The sequence below is a fragment of the Cervus canadensis genome, chromosome 20, assembly GCF_019320065.1.
Source record: "Cervus canadensis isolate Bull #8, Minnesota chromosome 20, ASM1932006v1, whole genome shotgun sequence".
NCBI classification, from domain to species: domain Eukaryota; kingdom Metazoa; phylum Chordata; class Mammalia; order Artiodactyla; family Cervidae; genus Cervus; species Cervus canadensis.
Genome location: NC_057405.1, coordinates 36,289,949 through 36,314,036, shown reverse-complemented (window position 1 = coordinate 36,314,036; position 24,088 = coordinate 36,289,949). Strand labels below are relative to the sequence as shown.

Below are 24,088 nucleotides of genomic sequence, written 5' to 3'. Positions count from 1 at the left end.
GTTAAATGCTAAATAGGCAACTCTTACAAAATAAGATACTGCTCCTTTGGACAGCTTCCTCCTAAAGATCCTCACACTTGAAAAATAAAATCTGACCTCCTATCCAAGTGCCTATAAGCTTGCTCTGATCTCATCCCCCATTTCTCTCTGTTGGCTCTATTCCTGCTACATAAGCCTGTCCCGAGAGACACTAAGCAGTTCTGCTTCAAGGCCTTTGCACTTGTAATTCCCTCTTCCTGGAATTCCCTTCCAGAATTTTGCATTGCTCACTCACTTGGGTAGTTGCTCAAAAATTCAGAGGCCTCTTCCATGCACACACCCAACACGTGTATCCTCATTCTCTAGTCCCTTGCCCCGTTTTCTTTGTAGCATTTATCACCACTGACATTATATTGTTGTTCAGTGTCTTTCTTTCCTAACAGGAGTGTAAACTGAGCAGAGAGATTTTATTTTGGTCATTCCTGTAGTCCTGCATCTAGACCACTTGGCATTGGTAGAACTTAGTAAATACTTGTGGGAAGAGTGGAGTTAAAAAACAAATCCCAAGTTAGAGAACAGTATTTTTACCTTGAGGACTACTGACTTTAACTTATTATACATTTTTTTTTGTACTGTGCACCTAACATTCCCTACTCCCATACCTTCACTTTACTCCAGGCTGTCTCATCAGGCTACCACTCACTTTAGATTGGGTTTTCAGAATAAATGTGAAGATTAGATTCCTATATCCAAAGTAAGAGATAAGCGAACACAAGATTGGTGACCTTGTTTTCAGACAGAAGCACTAAATGCTGTGTAGTAAACTGAAGTCTATACTTAGCCAGGTTTTTTGAACATTATTTTTAATGACACAGCTACCTATAAAGATCTATGAAGATTTCAGGTCAGATTATGAATAGGTAGTACTTTGTGACTAAAGCATACATACTTTCAATTAGTTTTTTCTTTTCTTTTTTGCAGGTTAATGACTACAGACAGTGAGATCAGATTTGTCCACAAGGAGATGGGCATAATACCAAGCTGGGGTGGTGCCACCCGGCTGGTTAAGATCATCGGCAGTAGACAAGCTCTCAAAGTATTAAGTGGGGCCCTTAAGCTGGATTCAGAAAAAGCATTACGCATAGGAATGGTGGAGGACATCTTGCAAGCTTCAGACGAAACCGAATGTCTCAAAGAAGCGCAAGAGTGGCTACAGCAGTTTATCAAAGGGCCACCAGAAGTAATCAGAGCTTTGAAAAAATCTGTTTCTTCATGCAAAGAGCTTTGTTTAGAGGAGGCATTACAGAGCGAGAGAGATCTTCTAGGAACACTTTGGGGTGGACCAGCAAATTTAGAGGCTGTTGCTAGGAAGGGAAAGTTTAATAAGTAATTTTTAAAAATACATAAGTAAAGTCGCTCAGTCGTCTCCGACTCTTTGCGACCCCATGGACTGTAGCCTACCAGGCTTCTCCCACAGGATTTTCCAGGCAAGAGTACTGGAGTGGGTTGCCAGTTCCTTCTCCAGAAGATCTTCCCCACCCAGGGATCGAACCCGGGCCTCCTGCATTGTAGGCAGACGCTTTACTGTCTGAGCCACCAGGGAAGTCTTAAAAATACACACTGCAAGTTAAAACCCCAGTGATTAATATGTATAAAAGTTGAATGGTATCAAATATCAGTGTTAAAACTACTTAGAAGGTAGTAAAGTATTTGTAATATTAGTATAACAACTGTTTGACTGAACTCAGCTGGTCTAATTTTCAGTTTATTCAGGTAGTTGCTAATTTTGAACCTCTTAATACACAACACTTTTGGCTTAAACATAATCATTAATTCCCAGATTCCCATGATAGTTATTAGGCTATAACCAAAGGCTAGTTTTTAGGAAAAACTACACAAAACCTATTCCTGGTGTTCTTTCTCATAAAGTCTTAACCTGAAGTAATTTACAAAAATAATATAATGAAGCTTAGAGAACAAAAGTGGAAAGGGGTCGGGGGACAGGAAGATATGTAGTTATGATTAGTCCTTTCTTCTGTTCCATGCAGCTGCATTAAGGAAGTCATGGACTGGTCCTTCTTTTAAGGATGCTCCTCACCCCACCCTTCTACAAATTTGGACCTTATTTGATCTAATTAAATAATTGCTAGATTTTTATTTTTGGTTATCTACGAAATGATGGCCACCATACAAAAAGTCTGACTCTACAAAATTGGCCAGTTGATTTGTATGCACCAGAATTTCCAAGCTAGCAGTTACTATAGTTTATGTAGTAATCAACTTGTCTTTGATCAGAGACTCATGAAGCATCGTGTTACACATGAATCAGATTTGTTTTTTTTTTTTTTTTTGCTGAGAAATAGCTATCTTTTCTTATTTTAGAACTAGGTATATTTAAAAGTAAATTTAATAATGATGGGTGACAGACTTTTATGATCTTAGTAATAGACTTAAAAAAAAAATCTAAGTCAAGGAATTAAGTCCTAATCTTATCACAAGAGGTAAAAGGTAATTTTATTAAAGTAATGACAGTTTATATTTACTATTGTAATATTCAATTCACATTTGATAAATTGTACTAAAGACAACTTGCATATGCTTCATCAACATAATCCTGCTGTTTTGATTTAGGAAAATATAGAAGATAAACTCATGTTACTTTTCTGCAGAATCAAATTCTGATTACCAAATTAACCCAGCATTTCCAACCTTGCTGTAGATTCTACAACATTCTGTGTTGAGTCAGTTTGTGTCTACTACTGCTGTTTAGAAATAAACCTACCATTTAATTCATATTGGTGCTAGCCATTAATGAAGACTGGCAAGGAAAACCCAGTATATACATAGCCTCTACTATCAAGTTATTTAAGACAGGCTTTAGGTTTATTTCCACACATAATTATTCCATGAAAATTCCCTGGAGACTGTTTAAATATTCTCTATGAAGAAATCATACTTTTCTGAGCAAGTAACCATGTGAGCTGAATACAACCACCAATTCAAACCACCACCTTTTTAGTGACCTTTTGGCCACAAAACGTTTCCATCCCCTTCCAGATTCAAACAAGAGACAGATTGATAAATTCTAGTATTTATTAAATTATAAAGTCTGTAATCAAAAAAAAAATGTGGATCAAGAGAAACCTCTAACTACAAGGACTAGACAGCCTATGGGAACGCCATGAAGTGTGTTACAGACAAGATTCTGAAACATAAGTTATAAGCTGTTTTCTTTACATTTCCATTTCAGTTAACTTTACTATTAAATAGTTGCTGTTATTCTATTTTAAAACCCCAAATTCACATTTGTTCTCACATTAAGCTTTCTGTTCATACTGATACCAGACTTCTTGTAGGTGCCAAATTTTAGTAATGGTTTTATGTCAATCCATGCAGAAAAATAGGAACCAATGCAGTAGTCAGATAAGGACCATTAATGCACAGATAATACACACACGCTGGCCAAAAGAACTGAAGGTATTTTTAAAAAACTATAAAATAAACAGACCTCAAGAAAACTGGGTTATTACTAAACAGCTCTCAACTATTAACACCCAAGTTCCTTATATTAAATAAATTTCTCAACAGAGATGTGTTAGACATTTTAATTACAGGTCTATCCTTCCCATACCCCTTCCCACCCCAACTCCCAAAATGCACTACTAGGGATGAGTATAATGTTACGTGGGCAGAAATTTACAGATAACCATTTTCATCTTGAGCATGGATCTGAAAACTTTTTTATTTAAACTTCCGTTACTGTGCACTGTCCATCAGGCCTTCGAGATCTGACACTCACTGTTCCACCCGCTGCCACTGATCGATCAGTTCCTGACCGATCAGATACTGTCTGATTTGGATTAGGAACCAAAAGTCTCTGTTGGGTCAAGGAGTGTTGTGCAACAAGCGCAGATACATCCTCACTATCACTACTGGCATCGGATTCGGTTTCTTCAATCGAAGTGTCTGGTGCTGGTACCCTGCCTGAAGATGGCGATTCATGCTCTTCTTCTCCTTCCCCTCTATGACTCCTTTCCGCTATGCTGTCTCCACTGAGTTGTAAATGTGCAAAAGAGTCTTCCAGAGAAGTGCTTGCATCAGGGGATGGCGTGGCGGGGCTTGTTAGCTGACCATCTACTGACGTCAGGGGCCTCACAGAAGAAGACTGAACAGAAGCTCCGCTCTGAGCCGGTACACTGTCCGCTCCATCAGCAGAGCTCTCTCTCGCTAGGTTTACGGTATTAGCATCACAGTCCAGCCTAAGTCCAGCTACTCCCTTCTTTGGTATATCTATTATATCCCGCTTGATCTTCCTGCGACGTCCATGTTCGTTTCTCCTATACTGTACCATATTTTCAAGATCGGCAACATACAGAAACCCGGCAATTAACATTTCAGTGCTCTTTTTACCTTTGGAAAAAGCATCTTCCAGCTCTCTGCTAGTGCGCTCATCATACTGCCACCACCCATTTCTTCCTTCATAATACCAGGCATATTCACCATTTCCTCTACTTGCTGCTTTGAGTTCTTCTGGTGACAACAAGGTTGGCTTATCAAGGAAATCTTCGGGAATTTCTTGTCGACAGAGGGCACATCGCTTTCCAAGCCACGAAGCTCCCTTCACACATAGATAGCAGAAAACATGCTTACAAGGCAGACTGACTGGGTGAACACATGTCTGCAGACAAATGGCACATTCAGGGACAGTTAGAGAAGGTGCAGTATTAGGACAGGACTCATTTGCTTTCCTGTTCGTAGGAAGCATGTTTATAGAGTGATCAATTTCTCCACAGCCAGCCATCCTGAGAAAATGAGAGAAAATACGTATAATATTAAAATCTTGTTTTAACTCTTTCAAAATCTTAATTCAACATTCAGAAAACACTTATTAAGCACCAATTATATGCAAGTCATGTCCTAGACAATGGTGACACGAAACTGAAAGAGAAAAAACTTATGTAGAAAAATATTTTTGATTTGAATTTATTCTTATTTGGGGGGGGGCAGTGAGGCACAAATAAAAAGGTACAACCAAAGTATAGATTTGAAATAAATATACCATTTTTATTCACAGAATAGAACTAAATGCAAAGATTTTAAAATGTACAATCCATCTAGACTTTTAAAATCAGTCTGGAAAGTAGAGAAAAACAAAAAAATGGTTAAAAATAATTCAGATTACAATCACAGAAAGTAAATTTTGTAGCCTTTTAGGATACCACTAAGTGCAATTTTGCAATACTTCCATGTATTAATGTACTTCTGTCACTTGACAAGTAGACCATATAAAATGACTAGAGCTGAAATCCTAGAAACCCGAGAAACTCCCTTTCTCTGCTGTATAATCTTAAAAACACTGGTTAAACCAGTCATCTCATTCCCCCTCTGTGAAACACCTTTTAGTGACCTTTTTTATTGCTGCTGGCTTTTTCTAAACCACACATACGTTCCTTTTGCTGTACTCTTTCAAGATGATCTCATCTACATTCATGGCTTCAATTATTACCAACTCCTAAACTGATGATCACCAGCCCACGTCTTTCATTTTAGCCCTAGAACTATCTTAATTGCCTACTTTAGTGCTCTTCTTGGCTGTCTTAAAGGGACAAAAACTGAATTTGTGATGTTTCCTCCTTATTTACTTACTCCCTAAATGCCCCTCTGGAGACACCTCTATTCATTTGCTTTTCAAGCCAGAAATCCATCACTGAAGCTGTCCTCCTAACCCCTCCCCATTCAAAACATCAGCAAGTCTTAGATATTATCTCCTAAATATCCCCTAGATCCAACTACAGTCCATCTCTGCCCTTCTCAAGTCATCCAGTAAACACTATTTATTAAATTACTGTATATGCCTTTTTAATGGGTCCGGCCTTATGTCTTGTTAAAAAGTTGGTTTCAGGTTAGAGACCAGGATCTATATGCCCTGCACAGTCTGTCTGGACACCAGCTCCCATGCCAGCTTCGTCTCACACCATGCTTCCTGGACTTCAGTTTTCTTATCAGTAAAATGTTTTGACTCAATTCCCTTTTCTAAGATCTAATACACGCTTGCCACACACTACATAATAAATACTTGCTAAACTGAATTTAGCTCCTCTCGTTTCTGTTTATTGGCAAAAGCTATATACATATTGTTCTCAGAAAAAAACTGAAAACAGTTGTAAGGCACTGACTGACTAGGTTTCATTCATTAGGTCCTACTGCTACATTTACACCACAGAATAACTTGAAACATTCTACTAACAAAAAGAACTAAAATTAAAATTAGCTAGAGAAAGGGTGTACAATGTATTGCTTTGTCCCTTTCAGTTTAAAAAAATTCACTGTCAAAGAAATTCTGAAAAATCTTTTAAATTTTCACATTTCAGTTCAGTTCAGTCGCTCAGTCGTGTCCGACTCTTTGCGACTCCATGAATCGCAGCACGCCAGGCCTCCCTGTCCATCACCAACTCCAGGAGTTTATTCAAACTCAGGTCCACCGAGTCAGTGATGCCATCCAGACATCTCATCCTCTGTCGTCCCCTTCTCCTCCTGCCCCCAATCCCTCCCAGCATCAGAGTCTTTTCCAATGAGTCAACTCTTCACATGAGGTGGCCAAAGTACTGGAGTTTCAGCTCCAGCATCAATCCTTCCAATGAACACCCAGGACTGATCTCCTTTAGGATGGACTGGTTGGATCTCCTTGCAATCCAAAGGACTCTCAAGAGTCTTTCCACATTTAAGGCCCAATTAAAAATAAGGAAGTCCTTCATCCACAAGTAATAATTTAACTGAGTAAGAGAGATGTTTGATTCTACTTGTAAGACAAAATGTTTAAATGAGCTACTGCTCATCACTACTTTGGAAAAACAACAGCAACATCTCATATACAGTAAGTCCATATCCTAAATGATCTAGGTAGCTTCTGGACAAAAGAAAGGCCAATAGATTTAAAAATTTTTTAAAGAAAAATAGAAGTCTAGTAAAATGTAAATAAAGTATCTAATAGTACAACCTGGATGAATGCCATACTTTTAAAACATACATAGTCTCAAACCCTGTTGTATTATAAGTAAAATTAACCCCAAATATCAATTTTCCATTAGATGCAGTTACCTTATCTATGAAAAAGAAAGTTTTCAACCTAAAAGCATTACTCTGCATCCTGACCAATACTCTTGTATGCATAAATAAATGTAAACGTATAATTAACAAAGTAAAAAAAAAAAAAAAAAGATAGCCATCCCAGAGAAGACATGAACTGTGAAAGTAACATACTTGGAAAGGCAAAACAATTCTTTTCGGGCAGGTATTCTGGTTCCCTCATTAGAATGAGATAAAACTGGATAAACATCATCAGAAAACAGGTAGAAGATAGTTAAAGCTTCATTATTTTACCTAAAGAACTTTCAATTATCAAGATCTCTTCAATAAAGTTGAAGATATCAAGGGAACCTTTCATGCAAGGACAGGCATGAAGGGCAGAAACACTAAGGACCTAAGAGAACAGAAAGAGGCGGCAAGAATACACAGAACTAGACAAAAAAAGTCTTAATGACCCAGATAACCACAATGGTGTGGTCACTCACCTAGAGCCAGACAACCTGGAGTGTGAAGTCAAGTGGGTCATACGTAGAAAGCATTACTACGAACAAAACTAGTGAAGGTGATGGAATTCCAGCTGAGCTATTTCAAATCCTAAAGCTGATGCTGTTAAAAGTGCTGCACTCAGTATGTCAGTTTTCATTCCAATCCCAAAGAAGGGAAATGCCGAAGACTGTTCAAACTGCCAAACAATTCTGCTCATTTCATATGCTAGCAAAATTTTGCTCAAAATCCTTCAAGCCAGACTTCAATAGTAAGTGAACTGAGAACTTCCAGATGTACAAGCTAGGTTTCAAAGAGGCAGAGGAACCAGAAATCAAATTGCCAATATGTGATGGATCATGGAGAAAGCAAGGGAATTCCAGAAAAAAAATCTGCTTCATAGACTATGCTAAAGCCTTTGGCTGTGTGGATCACAACAAATTGTGGAAATTCTTAAAGAGATGGGAATTCCAAACCATCTTACCTGCCTCCTGGGAAACCTGTATGCAGGTTAGAACTGGACATGGAACAACAGACTGGTTCAAAATTGGGAAAGGATTATGTCAAGGCTGTACATTGTTACCTTGCTTATTTAACTCTATGCAGAGTACATCATGTGAAATACCAGGCTGGATGAATCACAAGATGGAATCAAGATTGCCAAGAGAAAGATCAATAGTCTCAGATATGCAGATGATACCGATCTAAAGGCAGAAAGTGAAGAGGAACTAAAAAGCCTCTTGATGAGGGTGAAAGAAGACAGTGAAAAAGCTGGCTTGTAAGTCTACATTCAAAAAAAAAAAGTCTACATTCAAAAAAACAGATCATGGCATCCAGTCCCATCACTTCATGGTAAATAGAAGGGGAAACAATGAAAACAGTGACAGATGTTATTTTCTTGGGACTCCAAAAATCACTGTGGACGGTGACTGCAGCCATGAAATTAAAAGACGCTTGCTTGGAAGGAAAGCTGTAACAAACCCAGACAGTGTATTAAAAAGCAGAGACATCACTTTGTCAACAAAGTCTGTATAGTTAAAGCTATGGTTTTTCCAGTAGTCATGTATGGATATGAGTGTTGGACCATGAAGAAGGCTGAGCACTAAAGAATTGATGCTTTCAAACTGTAGTGCTGGGGAAGACTTGAGAGTCTCTTGAACAGCAAGATCAAACCAGTCAATCTTAAAGGAAATCAACAATGAATACCCTTTGAAAGAACTGTTGCTAAAGCTCCAATACTTTGGCCACCTGATGTGAATAGCTGACTCACTGCAAAAGACCCTGATGCTGGGAAAGAGGAAGGCAAAAGGAGAAAGGAGCAGAGGATGAGATGGTCAGACAGCATCACCGACTCAATGGACATGAATTTGAGCAAACTCTGGGAGCAAGTAGAGGACAGGAAAGCCTGGCATGCTGCAGTCCACGGGGTCACAAAGAGTCAGATATGACTTAGGGACTGAATAACAACACTTTTCAACTATCAATCTGCCATGGCAAATACCAAATTCTGATTCTGTGTAGCCCCCAAGTATACTCCTAGTGTATCCCAGGGAAGACATGGGGAAGAAAAACTTTAAGTACTTTTTACATAATTCTGTATTAAGTACATGCAGTAGACAAGATACCATTAAGATATGTAACAAGATGAAGACAAAGCAACCCAAGCCACCAGCCTGCCCATCTGTAAGACACACTCCGTGCATATGTGCTGTCGCTTCAGCCGTGTCCAGCTCTGCGACACTACGGACTGTAGCTTGTGAGCCTCCTCTGTCCATGGGAGTCTCCAGGCAAGAACACTGGAGTGGGTTGCCATGCCCTCCTCCAGGGGATCTTCCTGACCCAGGGATCAAACCTGCATTTCCTACGTCACCTGCATTGGCAGGCAGGTTCTTTACCACTGACACGACCTGGGAAGACTTCGATGATCTTCAAATAGGCTGGGGGCTAAATTTGTGCAGAGGATCATACGAGTAAGTAAGTAAGAAGTGCTGCTTTTTCTTTCCTTTTTGTAGAGCAAGGATTTGATAAAGGGAGTGCTAATTAAAGAGAAATATTCCCTAAGTAATAAATGTCTTAGGAAACTTTAGAGACCATTTTAAAAAATGGAATTCATTTCCTGGTTACTAAATTAATATGTAGAAATTTGGAATGAAGTTAGTCCAACTCTACTGAAGAACATAAATGTATCACTCATTTCCCAAGACATTTTTTTTTTACCAACTGAACCCTTAATGTGCTATTATTACTTTTATGCATAAATTCCATTCTTCTAAATGATGTAAAATATTTCTGGAAGACGAAAAAATGTCTATTAATGCTACTTAAGACTTCTTTGCAACAAGACCAAATATAGAGGGATATAGGCACATTCAGTGGAAATCTGTAAGTATTCAGATTTTGTTTAATCTTCTTAAAGATATTTAATCAAAAGAAATGTAAAATTACAACAAATGAGAAAGATCTTTAGCTTACATAGTATTGAAGAACTTTCTGTCACCAATAGAAACTACAAATACTGAAAAATGGATTTTTTAAAAGTATGGGCTCAGAACCCAATTAAAAACATGAAAGAGAACGAAGAATAACATACTACATCATCTTTTGTGGAGACCTATCAAAAAAGAATGTCATCTTCCTTTCCAAAACTTTGACTGTTTTTTTTTTTTTTTAAATTCCTCAAATCTTTACTTCTGTTGGAATATAAAGAGTTTGAACTTTAATACAAGTTAAAAATTTAATATTAAAATTTTAACAATGACTATTCCTAAGTCCTTAAGACAAAATCCCTAACTTTTCCTGTTGTACAGTGTCTTGTAATTGGTAGGTGTTTAATTTCTGTTGGATGTCTACTGATGCATGTTTTATTATAGTAAACTATTTAACAACTAACAGTTACTGATTGCATAATATGTGGCAGATATTTTGTGCAATACTTTAATCCTCCTATCACCCTACAAACTGGGTCTGTTATTTTCCTTTTTACAGATGAGGAAACTGAGGTACAAAAAGCTCAGATGATATACCCAAAGTCATAGTTCATTAAGTGATTGAGCCAGCCTCAAATCTAGGTTCCATAATCCAGGTGATCTGACTTCAGAGTCTTTACTCTTAACTGCTACATATTGTTTCTAAAACAACAATGTCTATCCAAATATAAGAGCCACCATCAGTAATTTTAGGAAAGGTAAGGCTTCAGGAAGTTACAAGAAATTTCACAGACAGAAGAATGACATCTTATCACCTGCTGCAAGAGCTGTCACGTATTTCTCCTTATTCCTTTTCACTTTTGAACAGAGAACGTGATCTACCATGCCCATGGCACTAGGAAGGGAAATGCATAATAAAGTCTGCCATCAAAGTTAAAGAACACTGCATTACCTAATGATTTTTTGCTAAGTGTAACAGATACCAGGGAGTACAAAGGAAGAAATACCAACTAGCAAGGAGGGGATAGATACATTTTGAATAGATGAAAAGTACTGTGCAAAGAAGTACAGCAGAGACCTATATTATGGTATCTTTAAATAAAGTTTAAACATTTTAAACACAAACGGTTCGTAAACACTTCTGGTCACAGCCTTATTAAAAACTTAGTGAAATTTTACATATAATTTAAGGAGTTCAAGGATCTCTTTGAAGCTGGTCCTTATACTAACTCCTAAGGAGTCAACAGGAATTCACTGAAAGGTTATGTTAGGAAGTGACAAGTTGGTTTACTAGTTTATCAAGACCAGCTGGACAGAAGTTTGGAGAAAGACTTGGCAGCATGAGGCCAAAAGCAAACTAGAATTTATAATAATCCAGGTAAAAGATAATGGGAAGGAAGGGACAGATATAAGGTTCTAACAGTAGAACATAAGAAATACTAAGGAAATAGAAATGAAAGCACTTAGTTACTGATGGATGATCAAGATTCAGAATCTGAGGTGAGTTCTGACATTGTAATTTCGAGATATTTATAAAGTCTTCAGATGAAGACAGGCAGATGACAGTTGAGTTTACTGGACAGGTACGCTCAAGAAATCTAAGCAGAAAGAAGTGTGTTGAGTCACCAACACATACATGATTACTGAGACATGAAAATGGATGAATGCCCAAATTAAATCTGCACAGACAGCATACAAAAGGGCTAATCACAGAACCTTGGATTACTCCAACATTTTTAAGTGAGGCAGTGGACAAGAAGAATGGCAGAGAAGAATGGGGAATAAAGTGAAACTACACCCTCAAAAGCCACAAGGGGAGACATTTGCAAAAAAAAAAGGATCAAGCAAGGAGCAAAGTTACAAGTTACTCTTCAACTTATGAAAATTTCCACAATTGTAGTGAAATATATGGTGCAAAATATGTGAACACCACACACTGATTAGCTATTTTGAGTTCCCAGAACCCATTGTGCCTGATATCAATTACTTTTTACTTAGCCAAGACACCTTTTTCTTTCCCTATTGTCCCAAAGACTGTTATAAAACTTTCCCCTCTTAGTTAAGAGATATCCTGAACCCTTATATTAAGAAATTAGGTATGAGTGACTCCTCAGCATTTATCTTTATCTTCATTCTATCTTATTCTTCTTGGCTCAGGATGGAGTACTGGTAGCTTTCCAAGCTAAACCATCCCAATTCCTCTACGATTTCAATTAATATTCTATTCATAAATTTCAAAATCAACTAACATGCTAAGTCTAATGTTCTCTTTCAGTCTTATCTATTTGATTCCACTGCACTAAATGATATTATTAACCACATAAATCTAAAAATTTATATTATTCATTTCCATGATGGTACTCTCTCCCAGTTACCACGCCCCACTCCCCCAACCTTCTTTAGTTTCCCTGAAATACCAGTATTCCTCACAGAGGCTCTAAAGTGACCAAATTTTCAATATTACATTTTATGCCTAGACAATCTACAGAATATTCCAAATTTATATGTATGAATATAAATCTCATATCCCCAAATGTAATATCCGTAACTATTCTGGATTTCTAAGAGCTATTATTTCCAATTCTGTATTCAAAAGGTCTACCTCAATATTCTCCAGTCACCTGAAATCAAACATGACTAAAACCAAAATTATCTACTCCCTTAAACCCACATCCTCTTCTTATGGTCTCTATCTTGGATAAAACATGGGAGTCATCCTCAGCGCTCCCCTATTCCTTGGCCACTTGGCTTTTCTGCAACAAAAACCTTTATAGAATGTGTCCCCTTTGTTACTAAAGCCTGTGACCTTAATTTTGGCCTCCTGGGCACACTCTTATACAAAATACTGACCTCTCAAGTGGCCTTCCTGACCTCAAGTCTTTTCTTCCTCTCATCTTTCCTCAGTTTAATTATGTCTAATTAGTCTTTCCTCCACTCAGTCTTCAGTAGTTTTCTATTGCCTACATAATGTCATCAAAATTGCTAAGCACTGACTTTCAAGTACACTGACACAGACTTCAGAGTAAAACAAGACTTAGTTAAAAATTCATCATTTATTCTTACTATGTTGACCTAGAACAGTGTTTTCCCAAACTTCTCCAAAAATAAGAATTAGCTGGTGTGCTATCTCTTGGAAATTTGGACTCATCTGCGTTAGAGTCTAAAAATCTGTTTTTAGTAAGTGCCCTAGCAGATAATTCTGAGAAATCTGGTAAACACTGACACAGGGAAAATGAGTTTATCTAATTCTGTTTCCTCATCAGTAAATAAGGCTACTATAATCTTGCAATTGAGTTCAATAATCCAAGTAAAACATCCAGTAAGCACCAGGCAACAAGTAGGTATAAATAAACATACTCATTCCCTTTACTAACTGTGAAGTCTCTATTTCCCATTGACCTTCACACATAGGATTGTTACCTGACTCCCCCAAGATGCTTGAAGATTTAGGCAGCTGTGCCATTCCCCATTTCCGTGGCTTGAAAAATAATTCCTAATTTTCTCGGATTGTTAAAATTCTATTCATTCTTTAAGACCAAACCAAGAGTTCCCCTGTTCACTCTGAACTCTTCAGATGGAATAAATTCTCTCAGTTCTGAAAGTGTTTTACTGGTGCAATAAGTATTTCTTCCACTGTATTAATTATATATGTGTCTTACTTACTAGACTACAGTCTAATTCCTTGATGGCAGAGATAGTCTGATGGTCAGACTATCTGACCTACAGGATTAAAAAATATACAGAAGTATATAGACAGACAGATAACATGTAAACAGGGTTAAATTAAAATTATATTTGTCCCAATTTTAAAGAAAAATGCTTACTGGTTTCATTTGTCTTTTATTAAAATTCTCAACACTGAAAATATCATAATACTTTTAATCAGGGTATATAATCAAAGCATCATACTGGAAAAGTAGATAACAACAGTTACATGTCAAACGGGGAGAACATATGAAATAGTATCTATAAGGGTTACTCTTTGGTCAAGTATTTTAAATACTGTAATCACCAAAACTGTCAACTTGGAAGATGGAAATATGATGTTCATTGTGTAAAAAAGTTTCATCAATAACAGACTAAAGTTCAATATGGCCAAGATAGAGGTAGTGTTAGCATTTTAAAGCATATTTCACAAAGAGAAACTGATAGGAAAATAGAACTAGTAAAACTGGGGACTAGAGTGGCTCCAGTAAGAATTAAAATGCAATGATGTACTTTTTTAAAAAATAAATTAACTTTGGTTATTTAAATAAATTACTATATAAAGAATAAGTAGAACCTAGAAGACCTGGAGATCTTTCCAGTTTTTTAGCCTTCTATGTGCAAATTTCTCTGTCTTCAGTTTCACTTTTATAGGGATTATTCCCTATGAAGAGATTTTTTTTTTTGGAAGCCTATATTAAAAGTAATTAAATGTGAATAAACTTGTCAATTCAATTAAAGATCTAAAAGTCAATATAAAACATTCATTTTGTTTGATTAAAACTGATATTTGATTTATGACATTTTATACCAGTCATTTAACTTGTTGCAGCTTTGTAAAAACCATGATGCCATACTTACATTTCTATTACAGACCCCACAGATGCCTGCCACAAAAATAAAATCTCATCTTCATGAGTAATCAGCCAGTTTGCAGTATTTTCTCCTCCATTGCTGGATCATCCTGTGCTGCAAAAGAAAAATTTCAAAATCAACTTCTCAACAAAATTAGGCAATTATGTATGACTCTTTCATTTAACAAAATTCAGTGGCAAATTTTATCTCAAAACTGGAAAAATTTCAAGACAAGGATGCCTGCTTTCCCCACTGCTATTCAACACTTTAGTGGACGTTTTAGCCAGAGCAATCAGATCAGAAAAAGATACGAGAGGCATACAAATTGGTCAAGAAAAAGTAAAACCAGATCTATTTGCAGAGATAGTAAAATTTTCTCTGTTCTCTATACAGAAAATTCCAGAGAATCCCCCAAAAAGCTGTTAACCGTAAAACAAACTTAGCATAGGTGCACTTTATAAGTTCAATGCACAAAAAGTCAGTTCTGTTTCTGTATCAACAATTCAAACAAGAAATCAAGAAAGCATTCTCACTTATAATAGCATCTGAAGGAATGAAATACCTTAACCAAGGAGGTGAAAGACTTACAGGCTGAAAAACTACACGCATTGCTTAAAGAGATTAAGAACTAAATAACGTAAACACAACTGGTGTTCATAGACTGGAAAACTATGAAGATGACAGAACTATCCAAAGTGATCTAAAGATTCAACGTAATTCTTATCAAAATCCTAATAGTTTTTTTTTTTCCCCCAGAAATGAAGAAACTCATCCTCCAATTCATATGGAATTGAAAGGGGCCCCAAAAAGCCAACACAATTTTGAAAAGGAACAAAGATGGTGAATTCACACTTATAGATTTCAAAACTTATTACAAAACTACAGTAATATAAGTGTGGTTTTGGCATAAGAATAGACAAATACACCAACAAAAGAGAGAGTGCAGAAATAACCATCTCTATGGCCAACTGATTATATTTTACAAAAAAAAAAAAAAAAAAGAATTTTTTTTAAAGTGAAACAAGTTCTATATGGACATGATATGTATTTCACAGCCTCTGCCTTCCTATACAAGGTAATGTGTGGGAAGGCAAGGTCATCACATTACCTAGGACCTCCAGGTACCTATATGAATGTCCCAGTTTACAAACCATTCAACCTTCTGAAGATGCCTGCTGTCCAGGAAATCCAGAGGAACCAACCAAAACATCATCTCAGTCATTAGTCCTCTTTCTTCACAGTTAGTGTTGCCTCCATCCACTTCACGCCCACTACAGGAGGCTCACTTACTGCAAAGAACATACATGATGATGACAGAGACAGGCTTTACAGTAACAAGACAGAAGAGACAACTATTCTTTCAGTTCCATGCACCTCTTATAGTGTGGGAATCTATCTCCCTAAAAAACTTGGAATTTTAGTATTTAAGATTTTTTAGATATATGCTCTTTTAAGATAAGCCAGCATATCTCACCAAATATTTAACAGATCAGACCAAACAATATGTAATCTGTCTCAAAGCTGAAGACTTTTCAAAGTAACTGACTAGAAAGGGTTTATAAACAACTCGACTTTTTATTTTACTCTGACTTTAGAACTTAGTTTTTCCATGACAAGGACTCCACTGTCCTGACTTCCCTCCACAACCCGTACACTTTCCTCTCTAAGTGCCTACAACTTCAATGGCACCAAAAAGGACTCCATCATTCACTTCCCTCCTATAGTCTACTCAAAATATTAGAAACCGCCCACTTTCGCACATAGGATAATAGGAAACATTCTACTATTCTAACATCATTACTCTTAAACACAAACAAAACCCCACTTAATTCTTCTAAGTCTCTAACCATTGGCTGTAATCCCCTAAAGCTATTCTCTTAACCCTTAAGATACTGAAAGTCTACTCACTACTGGTCATCCAATTCATTATAATTCCTGACACCTGACTATGAATTTATTAAATATCCTTAAGAATAAACCGTTCAACACCTAACTCAGAGGTTCTCAAACGTCGCCACAGAGACTGCTTGTTAGAAACACACATCCTCAGACTCTAACCCAAGATACTGTAGGCTAGTAGACATGGGTTTCAGCCCAGGAATCTCACCTCAAGTGATGCTGATGCAAGCAGTACATCAAATACAATGTGAGAAACACTCCTTATTTTTCAATTCCTAAATACAATAAACTTCACCCTCTGCTCCAACAAAATATGATGGCCACGTTTGGAACTAGATGCCACCTAAAACTGCTGCCTCTCTAAAATCTTAAACTCACTCTCAGACCACAAGCTCTGGTTCTTCCAGCTCACTTCCTCCTTCATTCTCACACCTGCTCTTTAATTCCAAGTGCCTCTCCAGTCTCTTGCCCACCTCCTTTCCTTTCTCCAATAGCTGACCCCATTTCCTTTTCTGCCCAATCTGGAGTCCAACCATTTTAACTTCTTGAGAGAATGCTTGGCTCTCTCACATCTGTCTCTCATCTACACATACTCTACACACCCCCACCTCTGCATGTATCTTACAACGTGACAGCTCGGCTTCTATGCCTTAACCAATGAGTGCCAATGGAGAAATACAAAATTATTTTTCTCACTCCCCTTTCAACACGTTACATCAAATTGCCAACTTTTAGCCCTAACACCTTTGGAATCTATCCTCCATTCTCTTGCCATTGCTAGTGCCCTAGTTCAGACTTTTACCATCACTGGACTACTGCTCCATCTGATTATTCTGCTTCAGTATCATCCCTTAAATTAAGTCTCTGAATGTGATACACTAAAAAAGAAAAATGAACCCTCCATATGTGAAGCCCTATATGGGCTCTCCAGCCTATACAATAAACTAAAGCTCCTCAGACAATATTCAACAGCCTTAAAGACCTGAAACCTAAGTAAGTCTCTAGTCTTATTTATCTCCCACAACCACTCTCATAGATGAACACTCTAGTTACAGCAAATTACTCAGTTCTCCAAACTTTCCTTTGTAACTCTGTATTCCTCCTACCTGTATAGTCTTTAAGGTTTATGAATTCTACTGCCTTTCTCTGACTGCCTCTGGAAAAGCTGTTCCTTCCCCTATGGTTTGTAATTCTTTACTACTGAATTTATCACATGCATTGCGATTATCTGTTTGCTTCTGACTCTTCCAGTAAACCATGAGACCCCTGAGATAAGGATTACTTATATCTCTAAGTGGCTAGTCAACTGCCAATCAGTTGTTGCTGTCTTGAGCTGGTATTTCTTGGATGAATGAAAAACTAAATTCATATAATCACCTAAACAATATTGACATTCTGTGAACAGGCACCCAGCCACAAAAGCTATACAACTTTCAATTTTTCCTTTAAACAACTTAAAATCCAACAGAGGGAGTTACCACATTTACAAATATAAAATTGATGCCATCTTTATATCTTTTGACAAGTATATAATTTACCCAGCTATTATTCACTGGCAGTGAATTCTCCAGAATGCAGATAAAAATCCAGGAATAAAACCGATTTTAGTAAATCTTGTCAGCTCCAGGGACCTTTCCAATCACTATCTCCCATGGCTAAAATTTCAAAGCTGGCTGTAAATGGATAATAGCTGAGGGGAGAAAAATGAACTAAAACCTATATAGTAATCTAGACTTCCAGATATGACAACTGTGGTCCTCAACCAGCAGTATCAGTACTACCTGAAAGTTCTTTACAAACAAATATCCAAAGCCCCACTCTCCACCAAGAGAATCAGATCTCCAGGTAGTTCATATGCATATTGAAGGTCACTAAGTAGACGCATTATACCACTGAATCCTCAAAATGACTCTGTGAGAAATTTTATAAATGAGGAAACCCAAGCCCACAAGGATTTAGCCCCAATTCACAAAGCTATCAATACTGGGAGATGAGATTCAAACTCAAGTATATCTTTAAAAAAATTTTTTTTCCTCAATGTGCTGTATCTCAAAGAATATCATTATCTAATAGAAATACCATGCAAGTCACATAGGTAATTTCACATTTTCTATTAATGACAACAATAAGAAACAAGCAAATTTAGAGAGTATATTTCATTTAACCCAATATATTCAAACCATTACCATTTCCACATGTACTTTACATAAATTATTAATGTGGTATGTTATACTTGTGTGTGTGTACACTCCTTGAAAGCTGATGCATGTTTTTACTTTATAACACAACTCAGTTCAGACTAGCCACACAGCTTGCTCAATAGCTCCATGTGGCTAGTGGCTAGCATACTTGCAATGCAGGTTTAGAATGTCTTGCATACCAACAGTCTTTAAAAAAAAAAAGAACCTGCAATTTAGTGCAAGAATTGTTGAACAAAGAAAATGAACTCCATGCTCCTTTACTCACAACTTTGCTTGCATAGATTAAAAAAATAATCATATATTCTACTGTGATCAAAACTGACTGGTTTAGGTATCCCAATTCCACCAATTAGATCCATCAGCTCTAGCCTCTGAGAACTGTAATGCCAACTGGGCACAACATATGGTATGGTGTGTAATATTCAGAATAGTCAGGTGTAATATTCAGAACAGTCGAGTGGCCCTCAGAAAACTTATACATTTGAAATCAAAGAATTTTTTTAAGGGAGGGAGGGGGAGTCTTTTACTTTTAACCAAAGATAAAAGAATAGTGTAATTCTAACTGCAGACCACAATTAATTTGGCAAACATAAATAACTCAAACACATAATTCATTCTGCAATGAATAATTTGTAAATTATCACCAAACTAAATTTGAATTATTCAGTAAAATTTACCATTATATTTTGACATGCATCTATCAATTAGTTAATGGGTTAAGTTTCCTTCTTAAGGTGCAAATTTACACAGAAACAGACTATTAGGAAGGTAACATAAAAAGAGAAAAGATTTGAAACTAAACCACTTATTTCTGCACCTTAACAATTCTAAAGGAAAAAAAGTGGCAGACTATTTTTTTAAAATATATAAAAGTTTAGAGATTAACAGTGAACTTAAATCATTTACCCATTCAACCAATCAAGTTTAACTGAAAATGAATATTGTATTATTTGTTATTTTGTGACCTCTCAACAAATTCATGCGCCTATTATTTGTACCCACTGTTATTTTCTCTGAAAATATTTAGGATTAATTACGATTCTACTTTTCAAATCAGTCATGGACCAAGTTTTTTTTAGACAATAGATTCAAATAAATGATTATCTTTTTTAAAATAAAATCAAAGAAAAGGTAAGCATGTAACAGTTAAAGTATCAATTATAAAGATCTGAAGATTTCCTGTATTTTCCAATTATTAACAGCTATAATAAAAGTTATTACTCTTTATTCAAAATATACAAAACAGGAAATGTTCTACATAAAAGTATCAGTGACAGAAAAGAAAAATACTACACATCTTACAACTTTTGTTACACAGTCAAAAAAGAAAAAGGAATAAAAAAAAAAATTAAGGGCCAGGAAAAGGAACAGAGAGAGAGTGGGTGTAATTTAGCAAATACATCTTAGTGCTTCTTAAGAGAGAGTCCCAAATTGAGAGATGTAACAAAATGCCCTAATGTTTTTCCATTTTTAGCTTTCCTTCTCATCTCCTGTTAAAACAGCTTACAGAAAGCACAAGTCATACTAGGAAACAAAAGTCTTCAGTCAAAACTCACTTCTACTAAATGGGGTCCAATATTTTACACTACTCTGTGTTAAAGAATTATTTCCACCACTTCATTTAATATTTCCCATAAAAAATAGTTACTGTATGACAATCTCTGGGCTTCACAATCTTCATATCCAAGCATTACAGCTTTACACTTCTCACCCCAAAATGTGGGCTTTGCATTTTAACATTAAATGTGAAAGTGAATGAATAATGTCTTTTAATCACATCAAACAGAAGTTGCATAGTCTGAAACCATTTTGTAAAGAAGAAAGGTTCTGCTGCTAATTACCTGTGTGCCCTTGGTCAAGTCACAACTCCCATGTCTTAGTTATTTCACTCTATTCTACACTTGCAGAATTCTAAATACTTAAATTAGCAGGCAGTTAACAACAGGTTCCGTTTTAATTAACCCAAAAGGTAGTAAGCCCTGATCACTCAGCACTGCATAAATAAGCACAGGCGGTTGCAGCAGAATGTAAATAAGGTGGTTTCCATACCATGCAAAGACTGTTTCTAATCCAGCTGGTCATACAAAATCAGGTTCCTTGGGCACAATCAAAAACCAGGCAACAGAATGGAAAAGGTTCAGCCCCAGCCTTTACTAACACTGACGGAGAAGCTACTATCCAACTGAGTGTGTCAGGTGTGTCACGCTAGTCAATGTATCACACACAAGATAACATTCTCTAAGCAGACCAATATTGTGAAACGATTCAATACTTTTTTCTACTATGGAGAAATCATTTTTAGATCATGTCCCCCAAAAAAAATCTGCCTTATCCTCCTGACAATTCAAAAAAAAAAAAAATACTTTACCAGTTGATACATGTTTCCTTTAAAAAAAAAATCTTTTTTTCCCTCCTCTTATCTAATAACCAACTATTTAGAAGAACAGTATTCCTGATGATTATAATTCTATCAAGTTTTTAACAATGAGTAAATAAAAAAATTCTACAAATGTTTACTACCAGGTAAACATTTGCAGAATTATTTTCATTTTGCCCACAATTTACATTGGCCCATTTGAAACAAAATTCTAAATCAAAGACCGAGCTTAACAAACGCTACACTTTAAGACGTACAAGCAAAAGCAAAAACATCCAAAATCTATTTTTAGAGTGGTTTTTCACTCTTCCGGTTTGCTCTTTAAAATTAGATTTACTGGACATATTTTCATGTTTTGTTAGTGCACTCCACAGACTCCCAGGCACTCAACACAAACAATATTTGCTGGTCACAAAAACAGCAAAGCTAACATCATAAATCCCGTTACTTGAGCAGGTGATTTTCTTCCTGTGTCCTATATATCAAGTCTTTTAAAAGTATGAATATAGAATCACTTATTAAAAAACAAAATAGTCTTAAGTCTTCCAATTTCTGGAAATGTATACTGCTTTCAATGACATATCATATTTTCAAACCCTATTTTAAAAGTACACACATTGTAAGCACTTCCACTTACCACATCACTCTGCTTGACCACCCAAATTGTATGTAATTATTTTATAGTTAAGTTAATCATGTTCCCATTATGGCTTGCAATTGTAATTATCTTTTACCTTGCCACTGACTGGGAAAACTGATAACATCTTTCACTATTGTGATTATGTAACTATTACTCACTTATTATTTATGATTGATCAACAGAAAAATAATAGAACTCTGAATCACCAAAACTATGATTTAATAGAAAAACCTGTATCACTTTTTAATATCCAGATGCATATCCAAATTATCTTGAAATTTTTTGAAAAATATAAATGCCCAGGTATTGCTTTTTTTTCTCCAGAGCTCCAGATATGTTTCTAATGAGCAGTCATGTTTAAAAACAACTGGACTATATGACCATCTTTTACTTTTATCTAGTTTGTTTCACTTTTTCTATTTCATATTCAGTGCTCCCACTTCACTTATATTTTCCAATTTCTCCATGTTTTCTTTTTGATGTTCTTTCTCAAATCTTTATCAAGCGTAGTAGAAAAGCTTTTGTATACATATATACAATATGCATATTTTAGAAAACGTGAATTTTTGACTAAAAAATTTAGGACATTTTGATTCCACTTGCTTGACTCACTATGCATAGAATGTGGATTTCTAATTTAAAAAAATAAGTACGCAACAAGCAACACGAAACTACAGTGTCTTGTAATAACCTATGATGGGAAATAACTTCAAAAATAATGTATGTATAACTGAATCACCTTGTTGTGCACCTGAATCAGCGTTAAGTCAACTATACTTCAATAAAATGTTAAGTGAAAAAAAAAACCGTGAACTTAATCAGAAAAAAAAAAAAGTACACACATTGGAGGGGCACCTGAAAATGTCAATCACAAAGACAACGCGATTTTCTACTATTTCTTGGCTTTCTTCTCTCAATTCCAGTTTCACTATTACTTAACAAACAAAATGTACCTACTTTAGCAACTTGAGAAATAAGTGCTCAGTAAAATGGCACTTAGGGAACAGAAAGCAAGCCATACTAAATTTGATATCAAGAGAAAAAGATCTAGTTGCCAGAAGTGTGTGTAAACTCGAAACAATTTTTCTGCCTTTCTCTAGGTGCCCACAGAAAACAAAAAATAGCGGCCACAATGGAACATCCATTTACCCTTTCAGACGGGATTGGGGGGGGGGGGGGTGGGTAGGGAGAGAACTCCGCACCCAGCAACCAGAACAAAGCAATAGCCTCGTCTTTTAAGATGCACTTAGGTTTTGGAGGCTCACCGGGTACTGAGACACCTCTCAGTAGTTCTGATGCTTTAACAACAGTGCTGGGCTTTAACCCAGACAAGACGAGGGACTGGACTGCTCGTCGGATTAGGCAAGACCCAAGAACTGAGCAGAGGGAGAGAGGAGAGAGAAAGATGCCAAACACACTCCGGAAAAACAAAATGCAAGAACTGTACGTCCGGACCCAAGGCCCCGGTGGACGCCTCCGCACGGGTTATTGGGGGGGGGGGGGTTACCCCTCCAACCATCGCCGCCTCTGCATCTTGAGGCCCATAAAGTCCCCAAGTAGAGGCCTGACACCCGCGCTGAAGGGACAGGAACGGGACCTGGCTGCCACCAAAGGCAGCGACGAGGACCCCGGCGGAAGAGGCTGCGCAGTAATGGCCGCTGCTCCGCCTCTCGCACCCCGACCGTGACCAGCTCCGGGCTCTCGCCCAGGGCAGCGGCTGCGGCGGCCACGGACAACGCGGCGTCCGTCACAGTCTTCCTGCCTCTGACAGCAACCAAGCTGGGGGCGGCGGAAAGGGCTGAGCTGTGCCACGCCGGCTCGGCTGCACGGCCGCGGCCGCGCCGGCCCAAGGGCGTCCACCCACGTCCCAGCCCCTGACCCCGCCGCCGCCCCTCTCAGGCCCGGAGAGCAGGGCCGACCCGGGGAGTGCCGCGCTTGGAGGTGATGCTGCGGGCCATCACTCCTCTCCCCGAGTAGGCCCCAGGAGTGGCTTGACTTTCACCCTGCCCTTCTAGTGGGCTTCGCCCCGACTCCCACCTCTGTGGACACAGCCGAAGCCGCCTCGCCGTCTTTTCTCTTCGGCCTCCGAGCCCGCAGCGGCCGGGAACGAGCGCGCGCGTGCGCGCGCGCGGTCGTCACGTGACCGCCGGTCGCGGCGCGGGGGCGGGGCCACGCGAGGCGGAAGCAGCGCCGCGCCACGGGAGCTCGCGCCGGCCCCGCCCCCGTCTTATTTCCCCACGCCCCGCCCCCGAAGCCCGCCGCGGGTTGCTAGTCTTCTCGGATGTTTCCGGAGGTGCAGTTTCGCGGCTTGAGTCTTTCTAACTGCTTTTTATTTTGCTGTGCTTGTAATTAGGTGCCGAAGAATTCTGAGCGACTGCAAGTCCACCACCAGAGAGATTGGGGGCCGAGGAAGTAAGACGCGTGTAGGGCCAGCAGG

At 37.7% G+C, this 24,088-nt stretch overlaps 2 protein-coding genes across 10 annotated transcripts in view; one reads left to right on the top strand and one right to left on the bottom strand.

The window, feature by feature from the left end:
- Positions 1–2,772, top strand: part of ECHDC1 (ethylmalonyl-CoA decarboxylase 1) — a 56,433-nt gene extending 53,661 nt beyond the window's left edge. For all 8 annotated transcript variants that reach the window (XM_043438945.1, XM_043438944.1, XM_043438941.1 and 5 more), the window contains one exon: positions 961–2,772. In XM_043438945.1, the coding sequence (XP_043294880.1) occupies positions 961–1,369 (409 nt within the window). In that variant the 3' untranslated portion in view covers positions 1,370–2,772. The remainder of the gene's footprint in view (positions 1–960) is intronic.
- On the bottom strand, positions 2,583–23,817 carry RNF146 (ring finger protein 146). 2 transcript variants are annotated; one of them, XM_043438936.1, is made up of 3 exons: positions 23,689–23,817; positions 14,541–14,643; positions 2,583–4,781 (listed from the first exon to the last, which is right to left on the bottom strand). In XM_043438936.1, coding segments are annotated over exons 2-3 (1,059 nt in total). In that variant the 5' UTR covers positions 14,543–14,643; positions 23,689–23,817; the 3' UTR covers positions 2,583–3,724. The 2 variants fall into 2 exon arrangements, with proteins under 2 accessions (XP_043294871.1, XP_043294870.1); XM_043438935.1 differs by having other exon boundaries at positions 14,541–14,648; positions 23,689–23,811.
- Between the last annotated feature and the right edge of the window lie 271 nt (positions 23,818–24,088).